Here is a 13,798-nt window from a genome sequence, read left to right as displayed (position 1 = left end):
CTCTTCTCGTCATATAAGCCTGCTACCTGTGATCTCTAAGCTATTCGAAAAAATTATACATTAGAAGACTGAAAATAATCGCATTGGAGAGAATTATTATTCCAGACCATCAATTTGGCTTCCGCAATGAACACGGAACAATAGAACAAATCCGTAGAATAGTCAACCAAATTAACAAAAACTTAAACGATAAAAAATATTGCTCCGCTGCACTTCTCGATATTTCTCAAGCCTTCGACAAGGTGTGGCACACTGAACTGCATGTTAAATTGAAAAAGCTTTTGCCCCATACGTACCTCACAGACAGACATTTTATTGTCAAACAGAGTGACGAATACACTGACCTACACCCAATATATGGCTTGTTGTTCCGCAGGGCAGTGTTCTTGGCCCATTGTTATATCTATTGTATACAGCTGACCTACCGACCTTAAGAAACACTACTGTTGGAACATATTATCATCACACGAGGATCCAATATCAGTCGAATTGTGGTTGAAAACGTGGCGTTGCAAATGGGACAAAATCTACTCATGTGACATTCACCTTTTTTAGAAGAACATGTATATTATTTCACATGTATGTATATATAACAATATGTGAACATGTATATAATAATTATCTGGGAATGCATTTTGATCGACGTTTGACATGGAAAAAACATATAGTTACAAAATGCAAACAGCTTGGGCTTAAACTAAACCAAATGTACTGGCTGATAGGGCGTAACTCTAAATTATCATTAGATAACAAGGTTTTGCTGTATAAGTCAATACTTAGGCCCATTTGTATCCATGGTATTGAACTGTGGGGTACTACTAGCAAATCTAACATAGATATACTCAAAAGGTTCCAGAATAAGGAGCTGTGAGTCATCGTCGATACCCCATATTACGTGTCCAACAAACTGATTCAGCGCGATATCCCCATATAACTTATAATAAGTGTGATTCGGAGTGTTAGAGCGAAGTACTCTATAAGACTATTAGTGCATCCCAATTCACTCGCCAAACAGTTAATGTGCGCGATGACAGTGAAATGCGTAGGCTCAAACGCAAACTGCCATACGAACCGATTAGACACATAGAGTGAGATTTAATAATCTCTAGAATAAGCTAGAATAGTTTTTAGAATAAGTTAAGATAGTATCCAGAATAAGATTTAGTTGTACAATAGATCACTTACTGAATGTCAGGATAGTTATATATATATATAGTATATATTATTATGTTATATTATATAGTTATATATTATCACATATTTGCAACCCTTGGTTCCAAATTGGCTTTATGATTGACTGATAAATCAATCTCTTTGATTTTAGGCCAAGTTGAGAGTATCTTCCGACTAACCAGTACAGTTGCTTGATTTTGAGTTTAATCTGCTCTGTTTTTTGTCTCACATTATATTTCCAGTTTAACCTACTATTGAGATATGTTCCGAGGTATTTATCTGATTCTGCTTGAGGAATCCGGCATCCGTCAAGTGATATAATTAAATTTTTGTCATTTCACCGCAACGCAAAATTAACATGGACAGATTTGGAGCTATTAAGCTGCATTTTTCAGTCTCTTTAGCATGTGTAAATCTTGTTAACTGCTACTTCTACTTTTGCAGAGATATGTGAACTGAAATTCCATCAAATATGTTTGTTAATATATTTTTATTTATCTCACTGAATATTATGAAAAAGCAATCCGTGTTTTTAACGTTTATTTGCACATTCTGTAAGAAAATATTGGAAATTGGTCAATAAATATCATATAGTCATATCTAATCCCAATAAAAATGGTTAATCAAACAGAAAATGGTTAATATCAAAAAGGCCCCAGGGTTTGATCTAATAAGAGACCAAGAAAAAATCAGAGAAGAAAGCAATTTTTAAAAGTCTATAAGTGATGAAGACAATCATTCCGTTAAGAGAATTAATAAAAGTCAACAAGAAAAGTAAAAAGAACGTAAAGATAACTCACCTTCTTCAGACACTGAAGAGTATGATTATTTTTGTCTAGTGTGCGCTGAGTTTTGTTTAGACAGTCTTCCAAGAGAAGTAGGCTATAATGCGTTAGTTGTAGAGAGTGAGTTCATATTAAATACATTTCTATTGTTTTTCTTTGCATGAACTCTGACAGTGAAATTTTAGGAAATTACTAAATATTTATAGAGAATAACTATGTTAGTTATAATATGTATACCATGTGCTTTTTAAATAAGACAAAATTAGGTGTTGGAATTGTCAAAACATTCTATACATTCTCATTTTCATTCGTTCATTTTCGTTAGTTAATTGGTGTGGTATCCAATCATTCTATTTTTTTAATAAATCTGATTGCCTGTAAACATTTTCTATTTATTGATATTTTAATATATTTTATTTATACATTCTGTCAAAAAAAAACACCGGGAATTGATTGGTTGGAGGTCTCACTTAAACGATTTACAATGTCAGATTTTATCAGCTCAACTCAAGTGATTATTTACTTTGAATGTACTTTGGGTTACGATAACTTCACTTTATCAAAAGTACGTAAATATAAGTGGTATAATACATTTGTGGAAACCAAACTCTTGGATTTTGTATAAAACAATGCACCGTACGACAGGGCTGCCATTGTGAGCTCATTTCAGGTCAAAAACTCAACAAACTCTGAAAAAACAAATCCTTTCTAAAACTCAATTGCAAAATACCAATGATTGGTGTAAAAGTGTTAGTTCAGAAGAGATCTACTTTGAATTAACTATACTTTTTGATCAGAATGTCGTTTTTTTTAACTTCAAGACTTTTTGATGAAAAAAAAAGAGTTATTTGTTATCTGATGTCTAACAATGATTGATTTAGTAAAAATGGTATTTCTTCTGTGTTTTCAGGCATCTGTTTTTCCTTGTTAATATTTTGTATTTATTTCGACTATATTAGAAGTTGTTGAGTACAAAATATAATAATAATCTAATATCTTTTTCAAGTGGCTGGTACTAAATGCAATTAAAAGATAATTAATAGGTTTTTAATAAGTGAGAATTTATAATCTATCAAATATGTCAGATTTTGTGAGAAATAAAGAGTTTTGATTTATTATTTTAATTCCCAAAAAGGTTCGTTCTAGTTGGTGTCTAACAGGTGTTTTTTAAACTTCTAATTTGCAGCTGCATTGACAAAAAATAGTAGTTTACTCATATTTAAGGTGAATAAACGGTTTTTTTATGCAAAAAATCTCACTGAGCACCGACTGTAACAAAGCCTCTCTATTTTTCATTGTTTTTGTTTGATCCCTTAAAAAGAGAATATATTAATTCGAATACACTATACCTTACGCACACTACCTCAAACTACATCGTCAGATGCTTAGTTCCAACTGATGCGAATATTGTGATAAACAATATGATTTGGTTTGGTTTTTGTGTGCGTCATTATTGGAGTTTATAATATCGGTAATAATTGATATAATCAAATCAATATATTAACACGCACAACACAAGACGTCACCAGTGAAAGATTTTAAAATTGTCTGACGTTAAACGCCAAGCAATAAGATTGCATATCCATCAACGAAAACATGAGGTATTGTTCTGGAAGCAAATAATGCTCGAAGACGGTGCATTGGAAATTTTAACCGAACGAGATCATCATGGACGATAGATTGTAATTGATGGGTTTCAACTGTGGGTCTAATAATCTGTTTTTATAATAAAATTGACGAGGACGTTCGATCACACATAGCAAAATCTGTTAAAATCAACACAAAATCATTTAAATGGGTCTATCCTAGCCGCCGTATTCGACAAACATTGCTCCTTTTGATTGGTCTTTGAAGCTAAAGCACATGAACATATATATACTAGGCGTTTGCACGTTATCTGATCATTTTTGCGATGCGAGTTTCTAACGCACACCGGAAATTCAAGTTAATTTGTATATAATTGGCCAGACTGAAAACGAGTAGCAGGGGCTGATGACTTAAGATTAGGAAAGGGATAGAAGTCGAGCGAAGCCTGATCAGGTGAATACGGTAGTTGTTTGATGCTAATTGACAACATTTTAACAAAGTGTGCTTTTTAAATGATCGTTCTCCGACTGTTTGTTGACAGAATGTGCTAATATATATATATATATATATATATATATATATATATATATATATATATATATATACAATATGTTATTAATTTCTAATTTTCCAGAATTTGCCTTCATCTATCATTTGTTTTATTAACAAAGTTCGATTTTATCAGTTCATCTCAAGTGTGTCGAGTGATTTTTCACTTAAGAATTAGAAATTAATAACATATTATATATATATATATATATATATATATATATATATATATATATATATATAAATCACTCGACACACTTGAGATGAACTGATAAAATCGAACTTTGTTAATAAAACAAATGATAGATGAAGGCAAATTCTGGCACGCAAGAATTTTGACAATTCCTTCAGGCGGGTTTTTCAAATGATCGCCGCTTGCGGTTACTTTTTTGACAGTATATACTTTGAATATATCTATACAATTGATTATCAATTGTATTTTTTTGTATTTAATTTTTAATTCTGATTTTTAGTAGTAAACTGACTCGACGCACATGAGATGAACTGGCAAAATAAATGACAGATGACGTCAGACTTTGACATGCAAAAATTTTGACAGTATGTATATCAAATATCTTTTCAATCGCTTATAGATTTTATTTTTTTGGAATTCGTTCGGATTTAACTCTAAATCCTCATGGTAAAATGACCCAATACACATGAGGTGAACTGGCAGAATCGACCTTTGTTGGCAAAACAAATGACATATGACGTCGAACTTTGAAAACTAAGAATTTTGACAGACATATAATTTGCATATATCTATACAATTGATTATCAATTGTATTTTTTGGTACTTAATTTTTAATTCTGATTTTTAGTAGTAAACTGATTCGACGCACATGAGATGAACTGGCAAAATAAATGACAGATGACGTCAGACTTTGACACGCAAAAATTTTGACAGTATGTATATCAAATATCTTTTCAATCGGTTATAGATTTTATTTTTTTGGAATTCGTTCGGATTTAACTCTAAATCCTCATAGTAAAATGACTCAATACACATGAGGTGAACTGACAGAATCGAACTTTGATGGCAAAACGAATGACATATGACGTCGAACTTTGAAACCTAAGAATTTTGACAGTCCATTTAAGCGGGATTTTCAAATGATCACTGACAGTTACTTTTTTTGACAGTATATATTTGAAATATATCTATACAGTTTGGAAATCAATTTTTATTTCAAATTCTTAATTAAAAAACACATTTGAGACGAACTGACAGATTTGAGCTTTATTAACAAAACAAATGACAGATGACGTCAAACTTTGACACGCAAGAATTTTGACAGTGTGTACTTCAAATATATACTTTCCGTCGATTATAAAACGTATATTTTTTTGGAATCAGGCTTAAGGGGTTTCATTTACAAAAAAATCGATCGGTTCCTTAGACTTAACCTCAAAAATTAACATGCCGGCTTGCGACAGCGGAACCAAATCTATCACTATATACCATTGGCGGCAGTATACCAAACCGCCCCCACCCAAATATACGATTACAGTAGCGCAGCATCGCCGATCTTTGTTTGATTAAGCTAAACCATTCACAAACATCTCGTTACAACCACATCAGCGCGAAGACTTACCGCCCCCGATATAAATAAATCGCGTCGCCGTCGACCGAGCCAGTTCCTATCGCGGCATTGTTTCCTCACCGGTAGGACCGGCCAACTATTCGAACGAGCGGAATTCTTTTCGGTTTCGTTATCGCTCGCCGTTCAGTTCTAACAGTTTTTGTCGCTAGTTGGTTAAACAAAAGATAGTTTCGAACGATCCCGAGAATTTCCTTCTCCGTGTCGTCCCTCCACGTCCACCATGGTTCGGAAATGTTGGCCTTTCTTCAAAGGTAGCAAGAAGGTAAGCCCCGTGCATCGATCATTATTGCTAATGGGGGGAAATAGGTGTAGGACGGCGTATTTCGGGGCATTTTTATGATTTTTTTTAGCCAATTAAGAATAAATATATTTTATTTATATTTGCGAACATATTGTTCGTGTATTTGTATCATTTTCATTTGCTGTTGCTTTACTGTCTGCTAGAGAGCTGCATCGATTTTGTCGGATTATGCATCGATTGTCAACTTCTTGGGCATAATTGAAGTTTCTGTTACCATCTGTACGGTAACATTAAGCTCGTCCAGTATAGTTAAAATACCGGAAGCTCCTTCATCAAATAAGCACGCAGCCAAATTTGCCGAGACCGCAACGATTCTTAAACCAGAACGCAAACGTTTTGGAGCCAATATCCAGATTGTTAAATTGAAGCTTTCATTTGTATTTTGAGTATGACCGCCTAAATATCTACCGAGTAAATAATTTCTCGATAAATCTTCATTTTCACTTTCTTTTTTCTTTTCTTTCTCTTCTTTCTTTTCTTCTTCTTCATTTTCACTACAGTTTTGTATACCGATTTCTAAGTTTAGACGTGGTGAAATGAGCACCGAAGACGGTGAACGCAGTGGATGCCCAAAAGAGGTTATTACCGACGAAAACATTTAAAAAATCCACAAAATGATTTTGAAAGACCGTAAATTGAAATTGAATGAACTAGCAGACACTATAGATATTAACTGAACGTGTACATCATATCATTCACGAATATTTGGGTATGAGAAAGCTCTGTGCAAACTGTGCTCTGTGTGGGTGCCGCCCGAGCTCACTTTTGACCAAAAACAACGACGAGTTGATGATTCGAAGCAGTGTTTGAAGATGATCAAGCGTAATAAACCCGATTATTTGCGTCGATATGTGGCAATGGATGAAACGTGGCTCCATCATTTCATTCCGAAGTTGAATCGACAGTCATCCCAGTGGACTGCACACCATGAACCCGCTCCACAGTGTAGAAAAACGCAACAGTCGGCTGGCAAGGTTATGGCTTCTGTATTTTGGGATGTGGATGGAATAATTTTCATTGACTGCTTTGAAAAAGGAAGGACCAACAACGGCGACTGTTACGTAGCATTATTGGACCGTTTGAAGGACGAAATTGCCGAAAAACGGCCGCATTTGAAGGAAAAGAAAGTGCTGCTTCACCAAGATATTGTACTGTATCAAAAATCCATGAATTGGGCTTCTAATTGCTTCTTTATCCACCGTATTCTCCAGATCTGACCCCCAGCGGCTATTTCCTGTTCTCAGATCTCAAAAGAATGCTCGCTGGGAAGAAATTTTTGTCGAATGAAGAGGTGATCGCCGAAACTGAGGCCTATTTTGAAATCGTACTACGAAAATGGTAACGAAAAGTTGTGTTTGAATAAAAATGTGTTTTACTATGGTAGGCCGGGGACTTTTCAGTTGACCTGTTACATCAGTCATTAGACCGGAGGACGATTAAATGGTATTCTTGAATATATGGAGTATATTCTTGAATAGTTGTACCATAGGTTTATGAAACAAGAAAAAATTAATTTTTTGAAGCCTCCCCTCCTATTTCCCCCCTTTACAATGCATAAACAACCTTTCACTGCTGTTATTATTAAAACTGTTAATCGTCCGATTTTCTGGCAAATAGTTGACCCAGGGTCGTCCTGCCAAAAAACCGATGACTTCGCCAGAGCCCGCGCTGTGAAGGATGAAAATAACGCGACCGATGAATTAAATTGAATTGAAGCGGCTTATATAAAAACGTCCTTCCGGTCATAATAAGAGCTATCATTAACTCTAATAGGTGTAATATTATTTTCTTGTTAGGTAGCCAGCCTTTTGGAACGTACAGAAATAGAGATGTTTTCTCGTGTAATTATACTGCTCGACGAAAAATTATATTAACAGGTCAATTGAAAAGTCCCCGGCCTACCATAGTAAAATACATGTTTTTGGCAAAATTAGTTAATTGTTTTAATTAGTTTACGTTTATAGCGACCCTCCAACTTTTCGATACCATGTTTGTAGTACGATTTGTTCTGCTTCAAAATAGGCCTCAATCACCCCCTTATTCGACGAAAATTCCTTCCCAGAGAGCATTCTTTTGACATCTGAGAACAGGAAGTAGTCGCTGGGGGTCATATCTGGAGAATACGGTGGATAAGGAAGCAATTCGAAGCCAAATTCGTGGATTTTTGATACGATGCATTATCTTGGTGAAGTAGCACTTCCTTTTTTTTCAAATGCGGCTGTTTTTGGGCGATTTCGTCCTTCAAACGGCCCAATAATGCTATGTAACAGTCGCTGTTGATGGTCCTTCCTTTTTCAAAGTAGTAAATTGAAAATTATTCCGTGTACATCCCAAAATACAGACGCCATAACCCCAAAGGTGCAGATTTGTTGTAGTTTTTGGATGAAGACCCAACACCAACTCAAAATTAATTGGCAGAAAATTGGAATGTGAATCGAGTAGCAATTTGTGAACGATTACATGTGACAGGAAAGATTGCAAAAAAATAATGGTTATCAACTGGCGATACCAACCCATCGTCTCCAGGGCCAAATTGCTTTGGTCACGAGACTATACTCTGTGTCTAATGGAACTGTTGAAACTAGGAGAATCTACCGACAACAAATGACATGACGACAGAAAATGCTCAAAGATATGATGATAATACTTGGATGGGAAATTTTGTTGCACCCGCCATACTCTCCAGACCTGGCTTCACCCGACTTCACCCTTTACATTTTTCGCGTCAATTAAAAAGATATAGTTGTGAAATAGAGACACTATCTGATGCGTCGGAACATGAATCAGTCTATAACATTCGATTTGAATTGGTACTAGTAGATCATGTTGCCAAATATCTGCAAAATTCTTTGAAACCCTCTAATAATTATAAGTTATAAACATGTAAACGTTGTAAACAGAAATTCTAAGTTGACGATTGCGACGTTCTGAGTCTTTTTGGACGAGATATAGATCTTATGGATAGTTTTTATTGTAACAAACATCTTTGACTATCGATATGCCTACATGATATGAAACATATGTAGACAGTATGAAATTAATTCATTCATTATAACCCCCATACAACTAGATTGTTTTAATTTTGACAATTGACAGGTGCGCTGACATCGAAAAATTAATTTTCGACAAACTGATAGTGTAGAATATAACTAGTGTCCCCAAAACTAGAACTAATAGATACTTTTTATGGCGATTTTTCATGATAATTCATCAGGTGAAAATAGGTTCACAAACAATTTTATTGTTGGACAGTGTTATTTTTGTTGTGTTTTTAAGGTTAAATCGTTATAACCTTGAACTTAGCTTAAATACCTGTCGAAGACGACCATTATTTCATCGGAAAGATTCGGTATTAAGTACGTTCTGTATCAGTTACGGTTAATTATATTTTAATAGTGTGAATTTACAACATAACAAACAATCAGTGTATCTATCGATACGAAAATGAATGTTTTAAAGAGTGTTATAGTGCGATCGAATATTGTTTTAAAGCAGTTGGAAGTACCAGGATTATCTTTTCAATCACTGGTACTTCATTCTTATCAGCTCGATCTATTGACAACATGCATTTTAACGTTACGAGATTTATCTGTGATTTAAGCTAAGCATCGTTATTGTTTTATTTTTGTGCGATATGCATTAGCTTTTGTGTTTGCCATGGGAAAATTAAAGTTATTCAACAAGTATGCAGAGCAGAAATGAGAAAATCTAACTACAATGTTCAAAGTTTGCAAGCAATAGATATCTCTACGACAGTTGTTGTTCTTTGTTGATAAGTCAGAAGTCAGTGAGTCTTAAACGTGGCGAATAAGTTGATTTAGAATTTTAGTGATATTTTTTAAGTTCTTTACCTTGATGTAATTTTTTTAAACTGGGCGATTTTCACGAATTTTTGCACCTAATTGGTACAAAAGTTCAGAATAGAAGGCTCAAGATAGATACTCATACTTATGCATTCATCTTTTTGTACATCAAAACTTCACTCGTCATTGACGTATATCATTTTCGAGGCTTGTCGGGCCACTGACTAATCATGAACTTAGAAACCATCGCTTTTGAAAAAGCAGATTCTTAATTTTGACATGAATTTCCATAGTATTTAAAGATTTTTCTTTAACTGCTCTCAACATATCCTTAACTACATCCACTTTAATTGGCTTGTAAACAGAAAATGAATTGTAGGAATGTTCGTCTGGTCGGTCGGAATGTGCGGCTATCGATGCGATTGTTTTTCCGAACACTCACTACTATTTTGTGGAAGGAATTTGCACGGGAACTGAAAACACTGGTTGAATAAAAACTTGTTTATTTCGATATTGAATGATACATGTGGTCGACGGGATAATGGATAAGATATTAGGTTAGGTAAAGGAAGTACGGTAGCGCTATAGAAGTGGTACTGTTACAAAAGGGTAGAGAAAAGAAAAGAGAGCGAAATGTCGTCGTGGTGGTTTTTTATAGTACCACTACCCTCCTAGTGGAGCTGCCGTGGAACGTACCTCCATGTGGTGCAGGTTCCGGAGTGCACCCGCAATCACGCAATGAATCGCCCAGGGACTGCTTTTGAAAAGGATTTCTACGGGATCGGTTGCCATCGAAGTTGTAGCAGGACGTCGTTCGTTTTGGGGCCTTCCGATTTGTTTGAGGGTACCTATAAGTGTGGCGCCTGTTCATGTGTTGATTTTACGCATGATGGGCTTCTGTGGTTTTCGTCCATCGCGTTAGTCTCGTGGGATAACGTCGACCATGTGATGTTGATGGGTTCCGTTCCTCGTGCTATCCTTCCATGCACGTGTCAAGCACCTGTCTTACCTGTTAGGCACTTCGATGACGTCTGGGTCACCAATTATAGAAATGTTCGTCTGGTCGGTCGGTATGTGTGGCTGTCGATGTGATTGTTTGTCCGAACACTCACTACTATTTTGTTCGCAAGGAATTCACATTCGCAAGGTGGCCTAAAGGATTGCAGGGGTCGTTTTAGAACTAACATGTCAATAAAAGTAGGTTTTTATGAAAGATGAAGCATTTTACGTCGAATTTATAGTTCTACTATTGATGAACTCATGGAACTAGTACAAGCAGTAACGATGCCTCATTATCTCTTAAACAGCCGTAGGAAAGTCCATTATTATGGTGTTATTAGGTATAATAATACATAGGGTAAATTACCCCTAGTATACGAATTGATTCAAAATACTAACCAAGTCACTACCTTGTAACTTGTTCATGCCTTCACTGCATGCCTTCATTCAGAAATGGAAAGTGATAGATCACTATTGCAGTTCAAATGAGAAGTTCTCACACATTCAGCTTTCTCCCCAGACACGTTCAGTTTATCATTATCGATTATTCAAATGGACGTACCATCACTAACTAAGTTCCGACCCAAGGTCAAGTTTGTTCGTCAACATATACTTTTTCAGGAGTGGTCAGATCTTTTTCGTAGAATGGTTATATTTGGTTTGAAAATAGACTTGCAAATTCAGAAATCACGTCTTTGTTTGAGCTGGGCGTCTTTTGCTTGAGGCCTGCAAGATATAAATCTGCTGATTCGAAGCGAGATTTGTATGAAGTTTTCTTCTACTGGTGTATCTGGTTTATCTATATGACAGATACACGATACTGAACTGATATGTATAGTAGATGATAATTTATAATAAATTAAATAATGATAACAGTCCTAATATTAATAATTATAACACATGGGTGTGTCTTTTCGTTTTATTTGTTGGGATAGTTCATGTAATGCATTTTAAGTAGAATGTTTTCCATTTAACTGAAATTAAAGTATAGTATAGGTCGTAGAAATAGACGGAATGGCGGGCAAGAAATCATTTTTTAACCGACTACAAAAAAGGAGAAGGTTCTATGTTCGGCGATTTCTCCGTCAACTATGGACCGATTTTCAAAATTATTTTTTTATTCGAAAGAGTGTACTTCCGTGGTGGCCCCATTAGAACCTAGTCAGGACCTGTCGGGGGAAGGGGGGAAATTCAGGGATAATGTCAAATTTCAAAAGCACGTACAATGTTTTCACATATTTTTTTATCTAAAATAGTCAGATAATTTTGTATAATGTTATTGTCGAACTGATGTGACTGAGTGTGCTTTTTAAGCACTTACCATACGAGAAGTCGTAGAAACATTGCAGGAAACTGATTCTATGGTATAGTGGTTAGAACGTTAAGATCACACGCGGAGGTAGCGGGTTCGATTCCCAACAGGGCAGCAACTCTTTTTGTTCTAGTTTAATTGGAACATTTGTCAAATCACCTAGACTAGGTAGCGGACCCCAGGGCCTGAAACGTTCCTTAATTTCAATCATTGTTTCTTTATTCCTATTTTTCCTCATACGGGCTGTATTTTTACTTGGGCTATCCATTGTAATACTAAAAGAGAACATTATTATGTACATATTTTATTTTAAAACGTTTTTTTTTGTCCTAAAAATCTACGTTTGATTATTTTTTACTTTTTAGTGAGTTCCTTATTTATTTTTTGAAGTCGGTTCGATTATTTTGGTTAAAACATTTTATGATATATTTGTTTTTTTTTCTTTGTTCTCTATTATGTATAATTTTATAACAATTTCCTTAATTACGTGACTAATAAATAGCTCAAATTTTCCAATATTTTAATCACTAGTAAGCACAATTTATTATTATTATTATTACTAATAAGGTAATTAATATTGTTATGCGTTATCAAACGATAACAAAACACAATAATCGTTATAAATTATTAACAAGGAACATGATCTCAGTCATTCGTTTTTGTTTTGGTCGATTCCGACTTTTTTATCAAGAAAATCGACTCATATTAAAACCTGCGACCGTCCTATTAATCCGATTTAGCTCCGTCAAACTTCTGATTCAAAAAAATGGTTTTAAGGACGTTGTTTTGAGTTTATTGAGGATACAAATCAAATTCACTATCGACTTTGAATGAATAGCTAATATTTGAACTCTTACTATCTTTGTTATAATGACAATATTTGTTAATATGACAGATTTTGCCCACGAATTTTATAAATTACTGTTAGTTGAGGGCTTACAAAATTAAGTATTATTAAAACAGACGATAATCGGATAGTTTAGTGAGTGTGTCAGCGGAATGCTTAAACAATTACGCTTATAACGTCTGTTTTCTTTACAGAGTTGCATATAATAAGTCAAGATTCTTGCGTTATATTTGTTTTTGTTATTTTTGAAGCTTATATTTCTTTAATTCGTCTCATTTAAATCATGTTAAATAAACTAAAGTTTCTTTCAAATTCTTTTTTTTCTTAGTAATGCTTTATTTGAAGCACCTGTTATTTATTTTAAAATAATTTATGCCAAATCGATGCCTTAGCTACCAGTTGCCTTAACCCAATTTAACAGAACCTCTGTTGGTTAATAACAACTATATTGGTTAGTTGGAAGATACTCTCAACTTGATCTAAAATCAAAGAGGTTGATCTATAATACAGTTATAAAGCCAATGTGGACCTACGGAGTGCAAATATGGGGTTGCACTAAAAATTCAAATCAACTAGTCATACAACGCTGTCAAAATAAGGTTCTTGGATTGATTACCAATGCATATCGCTGTGTAACCAACGAGGAACTGCGCGATGATCTGGAAATCAAATGGATTTGCGAAGTTATCCAAGATTTCGCCTTCAAACACGAAAGAAGATTACTAAATCATACTAACGTGGAAGCAATACAAATTCTGGACAGTGCGCAGGATGTCAGGAGATTGAAGCGAACAAAACGATCCATGATTTAGCCACCTTATTTCATATTTTAACGCGA

At 34.7% G+C, this 13,798-nt stretch overlaps 1 protein-coding gene across 3 annotated transcripts in view; it reads left to right on the top strand.

Annotated features, from left to right (window-relative positions):
• The window catches only part of SPoCk (Secretory Pathway Calcium atpase), a 46,285-nt gene that overhangs the window by 12,181 nt on the left and 20,306 nt on the right, over positions 1–13,798 (top strand). The window contains exon 1 of one of the 3 annotated variants that reach the window (XM_076418300.1): positions 5,731–5,960. The exons of the other annotated variants lie outside the window; for them this stretch is intronic. Coding sequence (XP_076274415.1) covers positions 5,919–5,960 — 42 coding nt within the window. The 5' untranslated portion in view covers positions 5,731–5,918. Of the gene's footprint in view, positions 1–5,730; positions 5,961–13,798 lie in introns of those variants that run through there. 3 annotated transcript variants of the gene reach the window in all.

The sequence above is a fragment of the Rhynchophorus ferrugineus genome, unplaced genomic scaffold, assembly GCF_030347505.1.
Source record: "Rhynchophorus ferrugineus isolate W39M unplaced genomic scaffold, kcgeb_rfMv2 rfM11, whole genome shotgun sequence".
In the NCBI taxonomy this organism is placed as follows: Eukaryota; Metazoa; Arthropoda; class Insecta; order Coleoptera; family Curculionidae; genus Rhynchophorus; species Rhynchophorus ferrugineus.
This window is presented reverse-complemented; position numbering and strand designations above follow the sequence as displayed.